Raw genomic sequence first — 22234 nt, forward strand, 5'->3', positions numbered from 1 at the left:
TCCCTGCCCAAAGTATTCTTCTAGTTAAACCTAAAACTCCAGTCAGCACCCCGAAGACAGGGTTGAGGTACTGTATTGCTTTCCCAATATAGCCATATGGATTAATTAATTAATGCTTTTCACCATTACCTTTTCTGCTTGATTTTTGGTGAAAGTAGCTGGACTAGGTTTGTTGGGACCCCCACAGGCAGGCCTCTGATCTAAGATTTTGGTAACAAGAACATACCACCCCAAAATATGACTGTAGGAGACAGAACATGTAACCCCAAAATAGATTTCTTTGGCATATTTTGAGCTGGTTATTTTGAGAAACTGCAGACACTAGAGTAGCTCTGAAAAGCTGTCCTTCTGTAAAAGACATTTTCTCTAAAGGAAATTTACATTGGTAAAGTATCTTATCAGGAAGGTTTCTTTGAGATAACCTTATTACCCAAGAGACTTATTAACTGTATAGCAAACAGTCATTGTTCACTGTACATTTACTCCCTTCACCTGGCCTTTACTCCACCACCTTATAGACTGCACATGTCACCTCCTCTCACCCACCACCAGTGACCCTTGGCTTATCCCTTTCATGTAGCTCAGTATGATACTTTAATCATCTGACCTTTTGTCAAATTTCATATTTTGTGCAACTCCCATGCATATGCCTTTAATTAAATGGTTTTTCTGTTCATCAGTTAAACTGACAATAGTCAGTTTATTTCACAGACTCAACTATGGAGCCTTCAGAAGAAAGTTTTCACTTCCTTACGAGACTAACAAAATTATGCATTCTAAGCTCTGCATAAAAATCCAAGTTAGTTTACTACAGAGCTACAAAAATGTAATAGAAAATTGTTCACAGTAGAAATATTAAATTAAAAGTATTTAATTTGCTGTCAGGGCTATGAAGAGTTATTACTTTTCAACTCTGTGAGGGTCAGGAAATTATTTAACATTTACAAGTATTCAAAATATGTACAGTAAGGGCTGGGGTTGTAGCTCAGTGGCAGAATGCTTGCCTCACATGCATGAAGCACTGGGTTCACTCCTCAGCACCAAATAAAAATAAACAAATAAAATAAAGGCATTTTGTCCATCTACAACTACAAAAAAATTTTTTTAAAATATGTACAGTAAGTTATTAGGTGCTTAAAATAAAACAGAAAATTTTAGTTAGAGATACAGAAATTCCTAAAAAGAGACAGTAGCATATGGTTAATATTGGATGTTAGAAGATCTCCTTGTCTATTTATAAGGAAAATATATAAACATTTAGGGGAAGTCATATAATTTCCCTCTGCAAAAATAAGATTTGAATTTAAAGACTTCCACAATTATTTCATATTTTTTATCTATTTGAGAGTCTGAGTCTATTAAGAGGACTTACTTTTGTTTAAATGCTATTTTGGAAGTATTCCTCTTACTTTTTTATATCTCCAAGAAAATTTTAAGATTCTTACATGCCAGAATGTTTCCTCAATTTTCTTGAGTATACTAATAAATTGCTCTGAAGTTAGTTAGGTCAGAAGAAAGTAACACCTACTGAAGTCTAGTTAACCTACTGAAGCCTATTGAAAGCTAATCAGTTATGCTATGTGCTATCCAATATTTCTTATAGTCTCTAAAATTGTGTACAAAATCAGTATCCCATGAATAAATTAAGGACAGAGAGGTAAAATACTTTGCCAAAATTCACACAAGGAGTTAAATGGTGAAAACAGTAAACTTGGCCCAAATTCTATTCACGTCCTTAATGATAGTAACTAAGTACTCAGGGATGTCCTCTTCTGGTTCAGGAAATAAATATGTTTCATTATTGTCTAGAAAAAGCAAGGTACAGAAATGTTTCCACTGCATACCTATGTTGAGGTTCTCTAAATCCTTCTACTCGTCATGGCTTCCTTCTCCTATAATGAAAGGGGAAAGCTGACAGTGTGCAGCTTTTTAGGCATGCTAACCCAGATGTCAATATATCAGAGAAACTAGACTAGGTATTTTTTAAAAACTATTAAAAAGTAATTTTTGTACTTAAAATATTCTCAGAACTACTTGGACTTCCCTATCATCACTTATATATAACTTACTGCTATTTCCTTGGCTTATCCATTTAAATGAAAGAAGAGTATCCACCTAGCACCCGTTACAAACTCAGTACCTAGAATAGTACGTGGGACACAGACATTCAGTTGAAATCTGAAAAAATGTCTGAATGGGCATATGATTTTATGAATGTCTGAAAATAAGCACAGGATTTAAGATAATCAAAAGCAAAGAGTAGGAAGTCAAGAGTAAAAAGAGATTCAGTCTTACAGAAACTCACTACTCTAATGGGGTGTTTCATGCAACAGTGAAATACTTGCAAGCTTGTTAGAAATGCAAAATCTCAGGCCTCACCAAGGACCTAAAATAGTATTTTAACAAGATCCCCAAATGACAATTTGAAAAACAGTACTTTACAACATGGTACTTAATTATAGTAAAGCCATTAGTTTGATTCCTAATATAAGCCAGGTCATTTTGCATGGGGGAAAATAGCTCTGTGACTTCACATTTGCCTTAATTTTCAGCTTCTTGAAATAAGGAGCCATTTTAACAACTTTTAACAAAGGGGAACTCTGCTTGTTCTTGTTTATAAAGAAATTTTTTGTTCTTTAATTGAGAAGAGAGAGATTGTTACTTTCAAATACTTAAAAAATGGGCCCAAAGTAGAGGCAAAGGGATGTTGTTTAAATATTTTGCCTTTTCCAAAGGTATATGACGAGAGAACATCCATCCACCCTAATTTAAATAATTACAAAATACATGACAAACGCTTTTAAACTACCTAGACATCTATTTCTATATCCTGTTAACATTTATATATGTATGTTCATGAAATTTTCCAATGATCTTCAAAATATCATGGCAATATTTTGTGGGTAAATAATCTGATTTTTGTTTTGTTTTACTGAAGAAAGGAAAGTCAGTACTACTTCCTGCTATTTTTTAAAGTAGAAGGCTAAAAAGCCACCATAACCTGCTCAAGCTAAAAACAATATTTAAAAAGAGGATTTAGGTATTATTACTATGCCTCTTTTACAGAAAAGGAAACTAAAGTTCACGGAAAGTTAAATGATTTAAAGATCAAATAATAAGTAAGTGGTGAGGCTTGGGATCTGTGTTCTTAATATTCTTATGCAAGCCCTAAACTAATCAGAATTAGTGCTGCAATCACTCTGTACATTGTATAACTGCACTAATTTAACAGAAATTCATTTATCAAAACTTCAAATTTAAAATTTTTTTCCCCTTTGGCCACTCCCCTGGCCTCTACATTTTAACAGCTATATAACCTTGGGCAAACCACTTGATCTCTATGAACCTGTTTCATTTATAAAAGAGACAATCTTTCTTAAAGGGTTGCCATGACCTAAACATAATACATACTCAAAACTACACTGTTGCAAATACAAGTACTACACAACTAGCACTTAAAAAGGCTGAAAAGCCATAACATACTAAAGTATCTACAATAGATTTAATAGTAGAAAAGCAACAGGCCAATAAGATATTTATTTTCGTGGGGGAGTACAGGCTCATTCAACAAAACAGAAATCTATCAGTATACATCTTTACTTACACAAGATCTTACAAAAAGACCTAGATATTTCTATAGCCATATAGCAGTTTAAAAAAAAAAAAAAGAATACAAATTTCTGATTACTTATAAAAGCTGCACATTTTTAAATAATCAAGACTTAAAACAGGGGTTGGGGATATACCTCAGTTGGCAAAGTGCTTGCCTTACATGCACAAGGCCCTGGGTTCAATCTCTAGGATCACAAAAAAATAAAATGACGTTAAAAATTTGATCGGAAATTGTCCCTGGTCACTCAATTAGAAGAATAAACTCCAATGACAAAGAAAGAATAGAGTATAAAACAGATAATGAGTAGTACAGTCCTATAATCCTGCTACTAGGGAGATTGAGGTAGGAGGAACACAAGTTCAAGGCCACTCTGGGTAACTTGGCAAGACCCAGTCTCAAACTAAAAGAAAAAGGGCTGGGGCATAGCTCAATTCTGGAATACTTGCCCTGACATATGTGAGGTCTTGGGTTAAATCCACAAAAAAGAAAAAACGTCAGGGGGCAGGGGGTGGTCGGGAAATAGTTTTCACTTATCAGATTGCTAAAAGATCAAATTTACTTTATGGAGCAAAGGGTTTAGGGAAACAGGTATTCTCATGGATAGTTAAGAATCTCTATGGAGAAAGGCTCAGAAATATCAAAATTACAAAGACATAACTCTCTGACTCAATTAATTCCACTTCTAGAGGCCGATGAGTAGGACAATGTACAAATTAAGTTACTTACTACAGCAAAGTCTGTAAACATAAAAGATTGGAAACAAAAGTTTATTAACAATAACTAGTTATATAAAATATATAATGATGAAATACCACCAAATTTTATGTAGTGATACAGAATACTCTTTAAGTAAAATGATCATCTGCACACACACACAATCTCTTTGGAAGGTGCAAAAGAAACATAAAACTCACTGGCTGCCTCCCAAGAGGGAAACCAGGTAGCTGGTTAGGGAATAGGAGCCAGAAGAATATTTTTCATGTAATACTTTTTGTGTACTTTAAAAATTTTATCTATGAAGAAAACAACTTTTTCTAGCTTTTAAAAATACATAGGTAACCATAAATATTACTTGAAGGAAGTAGCAAATGATACTTTTCAGGTGAGGTATCAAATACTTCTAAAAAACATCTTAAACTCTCTTCCTTTATTTAACCTAGATGCTAATAAACTTCAAAAAAAATAAAGGTTTAGCAGCTCCTAAATTTATTAAAAGAGTTAAATAGTATTTTTCAGATCAATCTAATTTCTATCATTAGAAATTCAAATCTGCCAATTTCAATCTGAAAAAAAAAAATTCTGAGTATCTTAGAAAGTACCAAGAGTTGCATACAAAGACTATTAACACATATGGTTTTATAAATGGTTTAAAAGATACATGTAACAAATGCTAAAAAGCACCCAATTTTTTAATCTTGTCATTTTCATGGACTGTAGTCTTTCTCAAGAAGTAGCTTGATGTGGCTAAAGGAGTACTACTAGACTTGAAAGACTGGATTCTGGTTCCATTTACTCCCTTAACTAACTACAGGATTTTTTAAGTAAAACTTGGCCATCACAGCACCAAATGATTGGCTACCCTACTACAAAGTGTCATGTCAAGAGAAAATATGTGTGAAGGCACAAGTCTTAATAATATGAGATAATTTAAGACACATGACATTTATCACCCACATGAAGTTTTAGGGAAAAGATTTGAATTTCCCTTTTCTCTAGGTTTGTTCTGCTTAGGTGACATCATCAGACACAAAACTGTATTTTTATCAGCCTTCTTTCAAAGCTAATAGATGATGAAGCCAATCCACTTATGAAACACTCAAGGAGAGTAAAATGGAAGTTTTTACTGAAAATTACATTTACAAAGTCCCAAACACCCAAAAGCAGATATTTAACATCAAACTAATAGCTGGAACTGCACAGCACATTAACCAATGTCTAGTTACTCTTACAATGGAGGGTTAATGAGAGCAACAGGAAGCCTAGGGTGGCAGCATCAAGGACAAAACGAGCCAATTAACAGAGTGAGGTTACAAAAGTGACAACAGTTGTGGCTGGCATTTTAGCTGTCTTTCAGCTTTCTTAAACGATATGATTTCTCAGTATTCTAAGTTTTAAGATGCTTGTTTAAAATCTTGGTCTAGGGGCTGGGGTTGTGGCTCAGCGGTACGGCGCTTGCCTAGCATGTGTGAGACACTGGGTTCGATCCCTAGAACCATGTAAAAATTTAAAAAAAAAAAAAAAGTATTATGCCCATCTACAACTAAAAAATTTTTTAAAATAAAATCTTGGTCTACTCTAATGCAATGAGAGGAACAAGTAGGCTTTGCCACCAGGTGTTTCCCCACCCTATAAAACAATTCTCAGATAAAATTAATCCTTTTTCTGCTTTAACAGACTAAATAAATAAATAAATCCTGCTGGTTTGGAGGTTACCCTATCACACCTTAACCATATGCTCAAAGAATGCATGGTATCAAGTATAAAAGCTGCTCTAAAAATACCAAGCATATAAAATGCAAAGTTTGCTGGGAACAGCAGTGACTTCAAAACCAAAATCTGAAAGTTAGCAATTTTTAGAAAATTCGTATCCCTTAAACATTTACTATATGCCTGAAATGTTTTGCTTCTAGGCCTTTGTACATGCCGTTCCCTTTGCAGGAACCACTCTCCCACCCCACCCATTTGCTTCCCCGCTTCACTAACCTCTCACATGTGACTTCCTCTGAGATCCAAGAAATTTCCCTGGCCTCCCCAACCCCTGCTCTGTGTTGCCAGGCACTTGAGCTAATTACAGACTGTATCTCCTTCACCCAAGACTTAATCATTGTGCTGGCACCTGGAAGACACTCAATATATATTGTAAAGCAACCAGACACTGCTAGATAAATAGGGACACGGAGATGAAAAACAAGATCCTAAATTCACTAATAGAAATAGCCTAAAACAACAATATATACATAAAAAGGGCCATGAGAGGTGTGTATACAGGATATCAAGGACATGAAGAGAGCCTCAGAGCAGGCTGGTGATAAAGGAGGAAAGAGAAAGAGGATATGCCTAAACTAAATCTGTGAGGTAAAATAAGATTTAATGGACAAGGAGAGAAGTAATGATTGATTACTCGAGACAGAAGAAAAATACAAAAGCAAGAGAAAACAAGGTAGATGTAAGGACTGTAAGGAATCTGATACAGTATAGTGGTTCTCAAACTTTAGGATACATGAGAATTAGCTGGAGGGCTTATTAACATACAGGTTGCAGAGTCCCAACTCCAGTTTCTGATTCAGTAGGCCTTGGAATATGAGAATCTTTGTTTCATTTTGGGCTAGAGTAATGGCTCATTGGTGGAGTGCTTGCCAACCATGCCTAAGATCCTAGGTTCAGTTTCCAACACCACCAAAAAAAAAAAAAAAAAAAAATGCATTTCAGACAAGTTTTCAGAGGACACTACTGCTGGTACTCGTTTGAGGAATCTCAGATTACAGTAGAACACAGATGGTATACGAAAAAGTAGCAATAAACAAATCTAGAGCAACTTGGGAGCGGGGACTATATATCAAATATACTATACCACAGAATTTGGCACTGAAAGATTTTAAGCAAATGGGTAAGATTAATTTTATTTATGTATTTTTTTTTTAAATATTTATTTATTTTTTTAGTTCTCGGTGGACACAACATCTTTGTTTGTATGTGGTGCTGAGGATCGAACCCAGGCCGCACGCATGACAGGCGAGCGCGCTACCGCTTGAGCCACATCCCCAGCCCGGTAAGATTAATTTTAGAAAGATGGAAATAAGTAGGGTGCGGTGGCACATGCCTGTAATTCTAGCAGCTCAGGAGGCTGAGGCAGGACTAGCGAGGCCTTAAGCAACTTAGTGAGACCCTGTCTCAAAATATAAAATAGAAAGAACTGGGGATACAGCTCAGTGATTAAATGCCCCTGAGAAGGAAGAAAGGAACAAAGGAAGGAAGAGAGGGGAGGAGGGAGGGAAGAGAAATAAAAATGGTAATAAATGTTAACATTGAGCTCTTTCTCACTATTAGAAGGATCTTATATATATATTCTGAACTGTCTAGTACAGTAGCTATTAGCCTTATGTGGCTGTTTCAACTGAATTGTAATTAAATAAAACTACTAAAAATTCAGTTCTTCAGTCAGCTAGCCACATTTCTAGAGCTCAAAAGCTACAATTAGGCTATAGTAGAGAGCACCAAGAGAATGTTTTTCTCTCTTGCTCTTTTTTTTTTTTTTCTGGTGATACATATTTCTCTCTTTGTACAAAGTTCTAATAGTCAGCACTGGTATATATTAACTCATTAAATCCTTACAGCTTTGTTATGAGATAAGCACTGTATTATCCCCATTTTATAGAAGGAAATGTGGTGAAGAAAAATTAAGCACATCACTTAAGGTCTTAAAGTATTGCTAGCATGGATACAAACAAAACGGTCTGATTCTTGGGCCTCCATTCTTATCACTTCTTAATAAGATCATTCCTGACAATAATGTAGACTGGAGGAAGATGATAGTGGAAGAACGAAAACCAGTGAGGAAGCTATTGGAGTAATTCAGAAGAGAAATGATAAGGACCTGCTCTAATAAAGCCAGCTGGAATGGAGATGAGGTTACTTAATAGAGATGTTTAAAAGTATGAGAAAAGATTAGAGACAGACTAAAACTGAATTCTAGTGCTGTGTGGAAGATGATGCCAAAATTTCTTTTTTTAAACTTCAATTGATGACATCTCTTATACTACCCTAAGAAATCAGAAGAACAAATTGAGGGAAAGTGATAAATTATACCAGGGTCATCATAAATGTGAAGTGATGAAGATAAAACACTACGCAACAGGATATATAAGTCCAGAGCGTGGAAGACAGATCTGGAATTAAGATATGAAATCAGAGTCGTCAGTATAGAGAAGAGAGGTCTAGAGAGAATTCAGAAAGGTTGAAACAATAAAAAATGGGTGAAGAGCAGAAACTTCGGGAATACCAATATGTAAAATACAGGCAAAAGATGAAATCCCAGTAAGTGGAAAATAAATTATCAGAAATACTGCAAGGAGCAGGAATTCTTAGGAATGAATTATCCCAGAAGTCAAGAAAAGGCTGGGCAATGAGTACAAAATGCTGCTGAGAAGGCAGGTAAAAGACTGAAAACTGCCCAAAGAGCAGTTTCAAATAGTACTTCAGAGCCAAAAGAAAAGATTGCAGCAGATCTAGAATAAATACAATTTTTTTTCAAGTTTAAAAATGAAAGCAAGAAGAGTGTAGAGAAAAGGATCTGGAAAGGGAATTGGCTTGTTTTTACTCTGATGAAAGAAGAGTACACAGAGAAAGATGGCACAATCAAAAGACTGGGGAATATTCTTGACTAAACAAGGCCTTGAGGTATGAGAAAATAGGATCCTGCACATAAATAGAAAATAGCCTTTGACACTTCTCTTACTGTTTTCTGAGAAGGTAACAAGGGGGTAAAAATAAGCACAGCTGTATTTGGGTTGGCATGAGAGGGGCACAAACTGAATGAACTCATGAACTGATAAGATTTCATTCTCTCAATGAAGAAGCATATGGAAGTATCTGCTCATTAGGAGAAAGGCAAAAGGGTTGGAGCCAATGCTCAAGAACCGGCTACCTAGAGATAATGTCCTTAAGCAGAAGGCAGAGCTGAAATTAGAGGCCATGAATCTATAAGTGGCACCCAACCACATGGTAGTATGACTTTCTCCAAAATGAAATACATTCCCTATAAGAGCAGGAAAGGGAAAAGGTTGGCATAATTTAAACTGTTTGCCAACTGAATGCAGAAGTATATTAACTGAGGATGAGCCATAAAACGAAGAGATTAGAAGAATTGCATTAGAATAGTAGCCCCATCAAATACATCAGAATAATGAAGGTAACTGTCTCTAATCTACATACCTTGAAGAGATAAACAGCAGGCACAGAAGGAGAAAGGGGGAAGATTAGGAAAGTTATGGTTAGGGAGTAAGATAAAAGAGACTTTAGGTATCCAGAAGTATAGTGTCCTAGGCCCAAAATGTGTTCATCAGAAGGTGTAAAGTATATTACGTTTCTGTCTGAATTTCATGTTAAGTAGTACATCCTTTTTATTCCCTGCCTCCCTCAGCCAGTTCTCACTTCAGAGATGTTGATTCCAACCATCATCAGAGCAGTGGTTCTTAACACTAGATGCACATTAGATAGACATTGTTTAAAACAAACACACACACACACACACACACACTCCCTTCTAAAACCTGAGTCTAATTGCTAGAGTCTAATGAATTTGCATTTATTTTTTAAAGATCCTCAGGTGATTCTAAAGTGGACTTAAGAGTCAAGAATCCTGTTTTAGAAAGAACAGGTTTAGCTTTAGCTTTATGTTACAGAATTAAAGAAAAACTGGCTGGTATGAAAAGAAATTAAGTAAATAAGGCAGGGAAAATTGTGAAACAGGATATAAACAAGAATCAAATATTTAAAGATACCCAGAAAACTAGGAAACCATTCAAGAACAGCATCACATTCAATGCACATAGCAATGTTTCCAATAGTTCTTCTACAAGTTCTAGAGAACCCTGAAGTTAAATGCCTTACTGGAGCCAGAGATGAGAATAATTAAAAAAAAAAAAAAAAAAAAAGGAACCTATACTTTACTAAGCTAAAAGAATTGAAAACCACATTTAGCAGTAGCTCTCAGGGTCAACTGCAGTTCACAATTCCCCAGAGGAAAAATCAGCCTGTAACACAGGCTTGATAACATGTCTACATATATGAAATCTACCTATCCTGCACATAGGTGCCCACTGTCTTCTTTCAGACAGTAAAATATTTCATAAAGATTTTATTTTTTCAGTTCCCAGGCTTTTTCTATATCTATTAATTTCTCTTTATTAAGTTATACCAGCAAATCTTTAAAAAAAAAATCACTTGATAATTTTACAAACAACAGTCCTCAAACTTAACCTTTATTTGCCAGGACTGTAATAAATCTAAGTTTTACAACAAAGTAGAAATTGTATAAAGATGGATACTAGGCCAGGTGTCATGTTGCACACCTGTAATCCCAGTGGCTGGGGAGGCTGAAGCAAGAGGATGGAGAGTTCAAAGTCAGCCTCAGCAATTCACAGAGGCCATGAGCAACTCAAAAAGACCCTGTCTCTAAATAAAATATAATAAGGGGTGGGGATGTGGCTGAGTGATTAAAGACCCTGGGTTCAATCCCTAATATTAAAAAAAGAAGGGCAGGGGATGAATGCTAGTGGAAAAGACTAATAAAGATAAAAATCACTTCTTGTTTGCTGTCTTCCCTATATGATTTGTTTACTGGTGATACTATAGATCTCTCAAACTCCATCCAGACATTAAGTATATACACAGAGCACTTAACTACACACTCTTAGTCTACTCATATTTAATGCTTTGATAAAAATTTCTTTGTTAATTAGTAAAAAGTTGTACTTTGCTATCTCTACCTTAGTCTCAAGAATCTTAAGCTCTGAACAATTTTCCAAATGATTCAGAAGTCATGTGTGTTGCACACACACTAAAAATCAGACTTATTTTTAAGTGGACATATTTTCAGAACTCAAAGAACACTTTTTCTTGCATCAAGATAACTCAACATGTTCTTTTAATACTTAACTAAAAACATAGGAAAGCTTTACAATTCCTTTAATTTGAGCCAAAAGAAAAAGATTTTTAAAAAAAAGATATGGTTTCAACTCTTTTAACAAGAATGTATAGCTGTTTTCAAACACTGAAACAGGCTTTATTTATGATTTACAGAATCACCACAATTTTCTAGACCAGAATTTATTCTGTGGTTTCCATTAAGGGAGAAAGTTCTAACCACATTAATTTATACCAATTGCTTTTTAATAATATAAAACAATACTATAGCATAATGAAAAAAGCATAGAATCAAAAAGGACCTGATAAATTCTCCTAGATGTAATCAACTTGCTGAGTGACATTGGAAAAGACACTTCTCTTTGGCTCTCAGTTTCCCTAGTTGTGACGCGAAGATGAGAATCACTATGATTCAAGATTACTACTGGCTCAAAACTATACAAAATGCAGAACATTCCTTTTTTCCCCCTCCTAAGAATTTATCTATACTTTGTAAATAATTCAGCTATGATATATACTTTCAATCAACACTACAGCTAGGCTTATATTTTCTTAGTTTCTACCTCTTCCCAATTTGCTGTTATAAACTACTTTGACCCACAAAAGCATTCTACAAATCTAAAAGCTACATTTCTGTAATCTCTGTGCTTAGTTTTATCACTTAACAAAATAGTACCATAATACAAACTATTTCTTCACCTGTTCCCTAATAAAGTTGAAAATAATTCTTTGGTCTTGAATTTACAGAGTTATGTACAAGGCTGATGAAAGCCATCTGTTGGGAACTCTGACTTTCCAGTCAAAGAAGGAAAAAAAGAGAGAGAGAAAGAGAAGAAACAGCCTTCATTTTCCTGGGAACCAGCTGCAGCTGAATCAGTCCTAATCCTGCTCCAGCTGGGACAAGCAGAAGGGTGAAGTTGCTACTGGTCTAATTCATCTGCTGAAATCCTTTGTGAAATGACTCCACCTCTAAGTAGCCAACTGGTAAAACAATTTTACCAGAATGAAGCTCTTAATAATTTCTATATATATAACATATTTATTTCTTTTCAAGATTGTAAATCAGAATATGAAAAGTATTCATTATTGTAATTTTAAAAAGATTCTCTAGTTCAATAGGAGAAAAAAATACTAGTTCTATTTTAACCAGCAAAGTTGATACCTGGATTCCATCTTCTCACACAACCAAGCCAGTGTAGAAATATATTCAAATTATTTTTAAATAGAGAAAGAAAATCTACAGGATGTCAATAAGATTCTTGTACATCAAGAGGTCTGAAATAATATAATTTTTCCCCCAGATTCTTGCACAGCTCCTATTATCTATCTGTTCTCATAGTAAAGGAAAAGGTAATGTGAAAAAGAAGTACCGGCCCATATGTCCAGGATGAATTCCATAAAAGTCAGGCAGCAAGAATAAGAGGAAATTGGGCTGGGGATGTGGCTCAAGCGGTAGCGCGCTCGCCTGGCATGCGTGCGCCCAGGTTCGATCCTCAGTACCACATACAAACAAAGATGTTGTGTCCGCCGAAAAACTAAAAAATAAATAATAAAAAAAATTCTCTCTCTCTCTAAAAAAAAAAGAAAGAAGAATAAGAGGAAATTTAATGATCTTGCATTTTCTTTACATTTATTTTCAATCTGGTTTTTAATGAAAAGCCATAATGAAAACTTTACTATTAAAGAGCTATTATATAAATATTATACCTATAAAACTTAACCATGTAGAGTTCCTTTAAAACTTTAATAAGAAAGTATATGTTAAAGCACTTAGAACAGTGCTGAACTCATTAGTCCTTAACAAGTGCTAACTATAAATAGTTTTCTATAAGCAACTATTTACATTCCCTTAGCCTATAGATAAAGAAAAAAAAAAGGCCACAATATTTAGATCTTCTAGATCTCTATTTCTGAAGAATTTATGGAATCTGTAAATATGAGATAAACAACTAGGTTAGGCACAGGGTTGGTATAAAAGTTTTCATTAATAATGTCTAACCCAGACTTTAATAGTTCAAGTTTTCTTTCAGGGTGTATCATGGGCTTAAAATTATCAAAAATCACTAAACTCATAGGCTAACCAGAAGATCAAAAGGTATCTGTATGTTTGATTATATTTAAACAAACCACAGCTTAAGTAAATTTAAATAATTATAAAAAATATTTAAACAAATACTTACAACAAACATCTCCACCTATTTTTAAATGAGTTGTTTTTTTTTAAAAAAAGAACAAGTCTGCTGAGTCAAATTCCTAACCACATTTACAATTAATCCCACTCAATGACTTGTTAGTGATTTTTATGGTCACACAAAAATGGTGTAAACAATGATATAAGATAAACATCATATATTACATTGAAAAATTGAGACTACTATGTTTCAAACTTGATATTACAAAATTTACATTATCCATGTCACTGCATCCTCACCTTTTTTTTTTTAAAGCATCTTTTACTTTCAGAAGGATTTTTTGCTTTTTATTTTTTTACTTTTTTTTTTGGGGGGGGGGGGGCGCGGAGGGTACAGGGTTTGAACCCAAGGCACTTAACTACTGAGCCACATCCCCAGCCCTTTTTTTATATTTTATTAGAGACAGGGTCTCGCTGAGTTGCTTAGGGCCTCACTAAGATGTTGAGGCTGAGTTTGAACTGGTGATCCTCTTGTCTCAGCCTCCCAAGCTGCTGGGATTGCTTTTTATTTTTTAAGAGAACAAGCAGTCCACACACCCCTGAATTTAATAGCATGGACAACTCCTATTCACTGCCTTTTTAATTAAGTATCATAACAGAATGTCTGAAATTGAAATTACAAAGCTTATATTTATAAACAATTTTATTACATAATATCACTATTCTAACATATAAAAATGTGACACAATTTTAGCATAAAGGCCATTTCCAAACAGCTAAATGAAAACTTTATCTTTTACTCTCAGTAACTTGAACACATATCTCATTCTCATTAACTTTACCCTAAAATTTTAATTTCCTATCAAAACCTCACTTAAGCCTGAATTTAAAAGACATACTCTAAGCCAAATTACACATCTGTAATCCCAGTGACTCAAAAGGCTGAGGGAGGAGAATCACAAATTCAAAGCCAGCCTCAGCAATTTAATGATACCCTATGTTTGAAAAAAAAAAAAAAAAGGGGTGAGGGGGACTGGGGATGTGGTTCAGTGCTTAAGGATCCCTAGGTTTAATCCCTGGTACCAAAAATAAAATACATATTCCAGTAAAACTAAATAATCTGGACTCGACTCTACCAAGAGATCATTGTAATAAAATGTATTATAATAGAAGGTAAGAGATGTATCACTTAATCTACTCCAGATTACCTAGCTAGGTAGTAACTAAACGAAAATATAGTTGTCAATACCTCATTTTCTCTTTCCAACAGAACGTTTTAGTAAATTATAATTCTGTTTCAAAATATTCCACAGAATAAATTTTAATGATTTAGATGATTACCATAAAAGTATACTTTTCTATTTTCTGGACCTAGTAATATGGAACATAAACTATACACACACATATATTCATGTATGTACATGTGTGTATAAATATATCCAAATAAATTATTCTAAGTGTGTAAAATGAAACCACAACCAGTGTAGAAATATGTTTTTTAAATAAACTATTACAATCTCAAGTAGTATTAAGGTTAATCCAAGAGAAGTATGGTGTTGCATGCCTATAACTCCCAGCAACTCCAGGGCTAAGTCAGAAGGGATGGCCAAGTTGGAGGCAAGCCTTAGCAATTGAAAGCCCACTGCAAAACTTTTTAAAAGGCTGGAAATGTGACTCAGTGGTAAAGCACCCCAGGTTCAATCCCCAGAATGGGGTAGTGGGATTTAACCCAAAAACACAGTTATTGTTTTTCAAAGATTAAAGCCTCAATGTTATGAGAAAACAATCCTAAATGTCTTCTTAGTTATATTTTATAATGTAAAATGGGGTTCCCCAAAAGTGTATTTCCTATCTGTATTCTATCTGCCTTAATCACTCAAAGGACCTAAATCCTACACGCACTACAGATGGCAGGCATTCAAATGTTTGCTGAACAACAAATATGTGAAATGAACAAATTATCTTATAGTAATATCTATATTTCAAAAAGAAATGTATAAGAAGTAGCTATTTAAGCAATTATACACTATCTTCGTTTCCTAAATCCCATAACTCAAGAAACACAATATTTTGCCCCAAATTAAACCACCCTATTACAGTCATGTGACGAATCCCCAAGTCAGAAAACTTTAGCAACAATTGAAATGAAAATTAGTAAGCACAGAAATCACCTTTAAGAAAAAATAAAATTTCACACTGATGAAAATTATGTTTTCTGAACTTCAAGTATATAAACTAGCTTATTCATAATCTTTGGTTCCTGATACATTCTTAATATTAATAGTCCTAAGTCAGTTTTGAAATCTGTTCCACAACAGAAAAAGAAAATAAGGGTCACAAACAGCAAAAGAGGGGAAGAGGGTATCAGTTAATGTTAACATGACTATACTTTAGTGCTGTGATAAATATTTAGATATGACTCTCCAGAGGTGATAGGTATACCTGTTACAAATACAAAGATTCTGGAGCCAGACTGCCAAAGTTCAAATCCCAGCTTTGCTGGGACATCAATCATATTAGTGTTACGTGGACAAGTTATTGAACCTCTTTTATGCCTCATTTTCTTCAACTATAAAACAACAGAACCAACTTCATTGTTGGTACATATCAATGTTAGCTTTATGAGGATGAAATGAGTTAACAGGTATACATTAGTCCCCCTTTCTCCACTGTTTTGCTTTTTGCAGTTTCAGTTCCTCATCATCCACTGCAGCCCAAAATATTAAATGGAAAATTCCAGAAACAAATAATTCATAAATTTTAAATAACATTATTATAGTATTTTGTTATAATTGGTCTATTTTATTATTAATTATTGCTATTAATCTCTTCCTATGCCTAATTTATAAATAAACCTTTATCATAGGTTGTATAGAAAAGATAGTACATGCAGACACTTCTCAATTTACAACGGGGATTAAGTCCCTATAAGCCAATGGTAAATTTAAATACTGTAAATTGAAAATGCATTTCATATATCTAACCTGCCAAACAAGACACTTTAGCAACACAATGCACTATAGAGTATCAGTTGTTTCCCTGCAGCATCACTTGGCTGACTGGGAGCTAGGGCATAAGCTGCCACTCTGCATTACAACACAGTATTGTAACCCACAGCCTAGGAAAAGATTGAAATTCAAAATTCAAAGTATACTTTCTACTGAACGTGCATCATTAAATGAGTTGTTTTTTTTTTTAAAAAAAGAACAAGTCTGCTGAGTCAAATTCCTAACCACATTTACAATTAATCCCACTCAAGACATTGTCAAAATAGAAAATTCGTCAAATTATGGTAAGTCAAGGACCATCTGCATAGGGTTTAATACCAATTTTAGTTTCAGGGGTTTTGGAAAGTGAACCCCATAGACAAAAGGAACTACTGAACAGTATTAAATTAATGCCTTGCATATAGTAAACACTCATTTAGGTTAAATAAACTACCTCACCATAAACTATCATACCTAAAGCTAGCTCATAAATTCCCCATATAACATGGATAAAACTTTTAAATCACAGTATACCACAGGTTCTCCTCACTACTTTTCAATGTAAAATAATACTAAACTTCAAGAGACTTTATAACACCTCTTAAGAATATTCTACATATTCTCCCCCTAAAAAACAAAAACCTCTTAGATGCTGAAAAATCTAAATACAATCATAGTTCCTTCCAAAGATTAATATCACAAAATGAACAGTTAGAACAGGAAAAAGTAAAAAGAAACTTACTCAGGTCACTCCAAATAGTCCTTGAATTTCATCTCTAACCCAACAGATGACCAGACCAATAGATAACATTAACATTCCAGAGAAAATAAAGCCAAATCAGTTTCAAGCAGAGTGCCTGGGTCACAGTAGGTGCTCAACAACTATGTGCTAGATTAATGAATGTCGAAAAGTAAAACTACTTCTAGCCTATACCTTCCTTTCTCCATCACTTTCAAATACACTGCAGTTTTTTTCTTTTGCTTTATCTGTTGAAACTATATAGGTTCATAACCACAAGTCAATCAATTCCTAATAGGAAGTGATTAGGTAGTTTCAAGGAGAGGAAGGAAACTGGTCAAAATAACAATAAGAGGAACAGATATATATAACCAGTTCAAAGGTGAAATAATTCCCCCAGAGTTCACTGTATTATGATTCTGAATGTGGGTTTTTCACATTTTTTGGGAAAGTCAGGAAATTCACTACTGCAAATAAGATTTCATTTTAAAAAATAGAACAGATCTCATAAACTCCAAATTCATAATTATTATCATGAAATCCAAGGAGATCAGTACACATAGAAGTCTACTCAAAGAAACTCCATTTTATATCCCAAATTTATATCCCAAATTTGGTAACTTCAGTTAACTATACTACATATTTGAGCTATGTAGCCATACAGGTATTCCTAACCAAAGCAAAATTCTACTGAATTAAACTTTTTTTAATGCAAAGATACTGTGCAATGGCCTCAGCAGAGGTCCCCAGCTCTGTGGCAAAATGAGGATTGTTAGATGGTTCTCAAGGTCACTTCCAAAACCAAAGTTCTAGGGATCTAGAACTTGAACTTACTTTGTATTTAACCAAATTGACTATCTTTTAAAAATATACACTTCTGACATTTTAAGTGTGACTAGTATTTTTAAAATTAAAATATCTGGGGCTGGTGTTATAACTCAGTGGTGGAGCTCCTTTCAGACTATGGATGCTTGACCTGTGAAAAGTTCACAGGAAAAACTGAACCCTAAAATAGATCTCTAAGAATTTCACTGAAGAACAGTATTATTAATTTTCAATTGTTATTTGAACAAAAATCTACAGACATAATGACAATAATAAAAATCTCAAAATATTTTCAAATACATACAATCTTTCATAGTAAAAATAGCTCCATGATCTTAAGTAAAACAAAGGTTACTAATATACACAAAGGTGTAACAACTTAAAGTACTATCAATCTCCAAAGAACAATTCAGAGCAGCTAAAACACTAGTTCAATTAAAAAAATAGCAACTAATAAAATTCTTATCATCCCCAAATTTAAAGGCCAAAATTTATTGTTAAAAAGACATACTTTCAGCCACACAACATCACAGAATAACACACAACAGAGTAAGTATTCCATCTGTGCAGTAAAATTCCCAACTCTCTGGAACCTTTCTAATATAGGATATTATAGTCCTGTCACATGTAACTGTCATAAATAATAATATTTAGGACATCATCATCATCATCAAAGCCATATTACATAACAGAAAGTTATAATGTAAACAATAGAAATATGAATTGTTAAATTTGCTTAGCTCATGCTATGGGTCATGAGAATCCATCTCATTCCTGTCTAGTGACAACTTAAAACGGAAAAAAGAAAAAAAAAAAGGGGGGGGGGGTTCATCTGCTTCTTCCAAATTCCTGTCACCGGCATTGGCTGCTCATCAACTTCCAGAAATAAGGTACTGTAAGAATCTTTTTACTTAAAACTTTTAAAGTTGTGCAGGGCATGATGGCATATGACTGTAATTCCACTTACTCAAGAGGCCGAGACAGGACAATCACAAGTTCAGGGCCAGCCTGGGCAACTTAGTGAGACCCTGTCTCAAAATAAAAAGGGCTGCTCAATGGTAGAACAACCCTGGGTTCAATCCCAGTACCACAAAGAAAAAATTAAAAGTTTAAAGCTGCATGCCACTTTTAAATTATAATACAACTATGTCCTTTAAGGTAGATCAACACTCTACACTTTGAATCTTAGGCTTCAAAAACTTCAAAGTATCAGAACAATTAGCATCTATTAAGTTCTCACAGTTAGAACTTATAAATTAAAAAATAGCAGGATCACTCCATAAAAGTTCCCCAAACTTGAATGTAACTTCAAACTTCCTAGAAATGTGAATTTGTGGCATCCTATAACATGAGCTCTATGAACACTGATGCATATACCATTCTTACCTTATCCTTTTCATGTGGAAGCAGTGACACTGGAGGTAAACAAGAAAGAGACTCACAACTCTCTTTCCCATCAGCATTCGTTGCTTTAGTGTTAAGCCGATAAAGAGGTCCATCTTTAAGGAGTCTGCCGTGACCAATGGCGCGTTTGATAGCCAATCTGAACTGCTGGTGAAAGCCAGAGGCAGCACTGCCTCCAAATAATGCAGACACATCCTTCTGACTTTTCAGAAAGCGTTCAATATTTTTCAAAGTTGAGCCACCAGACTCTGCCAAGCCCTCAAATGCCCGTTTAATCAGTTTATTCCAATCCACATTTTGCTTATTATCCAATTTCCCATGGTTTCGAGGTTTAGGAAGTGCTATTCGCCCAGGATTATCAGGATCTTTATAGGAATTGAGTCCTTTGTTTGAAACTTTTAAAATGGTTCCATCTTTAACACTCAACTCCAATTGTTCTAAAACAGTTTTCCGATCCAAGCCATGGGATGAAGATACTGCATTGCATATCCTTTCTTCTGAAGGACGTTGTTTCTGCTTCTTCACTTTTTTGATGGCTTCCAAAATCCACTGGGTATACAGCGGGTTAGCGAGTTTTACCATGGTGAAGGATTTTGTATATCCATAGAGTCGTTATCCCTTATCCTGATGCTGAGTAAGTGTTACACCATGGAAAACAAGATTTTCGGAGGCTGGGAACCAGTTAACCATAGCATACAGGTTTTCTGGCCTGAGTCCTTCCTCCTTTCACAAAACAGACTGCATTCCCACTTTTACTTTAGAAACCAAAACAACTGGTTATTAGAAATGTCTTCAAACTTCCCGCTTTCTCAATAGTATCAAACATGGATCTCTTCATAATGTTGCAAGGACTCCATACATCTCATTCTCAGGGTTCACAGCAAAAAATGTGCATCCTATGCCTGAAAAACAAAACAATGATAATTTTCTATCAAGGCCCATTCTAGAAATATGTTATAATTGAAATGTTAGAATCTTTTAAAGCAATCAAATAGCAAAGTGTTTAACATTCTAAAACAACCATGTATGTAAATCATTGGGATAAAAAGAAAAAACAGAGATGAGTAGATATAACACAATGAGGAAACAAAACAGGATGTTCTACGAATGACCTTAGGCTACAACTAACCAGAGGAGTGATAGCTATCCTGTACTCCGCCATCTCTGCTCACCAGTCTATGAATTTCAACTCTTGCTTGACATCTTTCCCCAAGAAACTATTCAGCACTTCAACAAGTATCTGGATTAGTAGAAAGAATCCTGTAATGAAAGTAAGAGTGAATCTTTCATCTTTCAAAATTCCAGACAGTAGATTAAAAAAAAAAAACAAAAAACAGTCAAATAAGATAGGCAGAAAACCACTGAGAAAAATCTAACTACTTCAGATATTAAAAGAAATAATAAATGCAAGTTTCACAGGACAAGTTCATAAGTACATTATTACCTTATTACATTGAAAATTACCTAGTATGAAAGTGCTTAAAGAATTTTAAAATAATCCATTTTCATCCAAATTTTAAGAAATACATGCTGATTGACCCAAACTAAGACACTAATATTCACATGCTGGAGGAACTAACACCTGCAAAACTATTTATAAGCCATCTACAGACAGAGAAACTAGAAATGAGAAAAGCCCAGAATCATAGGGGACAAGTGCATGTATTGCATACCAAATGTATAGAACAGGAAAAAAAAAAAAACTACTTGTGGGTCTAGAAAGAAGTGAATCTGATAAAGATATAAATTCAAGATTGCTGTCTCAAAATGAATAGAATGAGTAAAACAAAACATGCAAATAGATTGCCTCTCTGGGTCAAAGTCGATATTCTGTTACAAAGGAAACTGGCAAATGGGCATTTGTTAAAAATCACTAAAATAATGAATTATGAACCTAAATATCTTCTTTGCCCCCCAAACGAATTAACTTTTCTTAAGTGTTTTTTAGAACTTCTGCTTTTATTGTACGGATAATTTACACACATTATAAGATAACAATAGTAGAAAAATAGCTCCTGCAGCAACTATTCTTAATAGTAACATTAAAATCAAAAGGAAAGCTAGGCACGGTGGCACACAAGTTCGGCTGGGGAGTCTGAGACAAGAAGATCACAAGTTCAAGGCCAGCCTCAGCAACTTGGTGAGGCCCTCAGCATCTGTGAGATCGTGTCTCAAAATTTTTTTAAAAAGCAGGGCTGGGGTTGTAGCTCAGTGGTAGAGTGCTTACCTAGCACACATGAGGCCCTGGGTTCAATCCTCAGCACCACATAAAACTGAAATAAAGATATTGTGTCCGCCTACAACTAAAAAATAAATACTTTTTTTTAATTATTTTAAAGGGGCGGGGTGTGCTGGGGATGTAGCTCAGTGGTAAACTGTCCCTGGGTTAAATCCCCAGTACAAAAAAAGCGGGGGGGGGACACGGACAGGGGACGGGGCTAATAGACAGGGGCGGGACTAATAGACATTAGGAAAGAGCACTATTAACTCTGATAAGAAAGCAAAGGCTGAAGCAAAACAAAATTTTACTTTAAAATAAGCTGACTTTAAAAAAAAAAAACCTAAGACCTATGTTTCATTTTGGTAAAGATCTCAAAAGGAAACAAATCAGAGTCTTATTATTCCAAGAAAGTTCATTACATAGACATTAACGCTAAGCTAAACAAGAAACTACAACCTGAGTTTAAGACGCTGAGAACGTCCTAATTGATGAAGTTCTCAGGTAAAGAATGAATGACAGCCACTCATTGTCTCTCGAGCAGGCGTTTTCATCAGTCTCTATGTCTGTAGAAAGTAAGTAAAATGCTGTGCTCGAACTTTAACTCTCAGAAAGTACACCAGCTGCTAGAAAGCAAACGCAACTGGCTTCCGATATTCCTTCCCGGTCCCCA

General features: G+C 34.6%; 1 protein-coding gene across 1 annotated transcript in view; it reads right to left on the bottom strand.

Annotated features, from left to right (window-relative positions):
- The window catches only part of Kat6a (lysine acetyltransferase 6A), a 102601-nt gene extending 82351 nt beyond the window's left edge, over nt 1-20250 (bottom strand). Inside the window, 1 exon segment of the mRNA XM_015506223.1 lies at nt 19326-20250. Coding sequence (XP_015361709.1) covers nt 19326-19925 — 600 coding nt within the window. The 5' untranslated portion in view covers nt 19926-20250.
- Nucleotides 20251-22234: the final 1984 nt, after the last annotated feature.

This window comes from Marmota marmota, unplaced genomic scaffold (assembly GCF_001458135.2).
Source record: "Marmota marmota marmota unplaced genomic scaffold, marMar, whole genome shotgun sequence".
Lineage (NCBI taxonomy): Eukaryota > Metazoa > Chordata > Mammalia > Rodentia > Sciuridae > Marmota > Marmota marmota.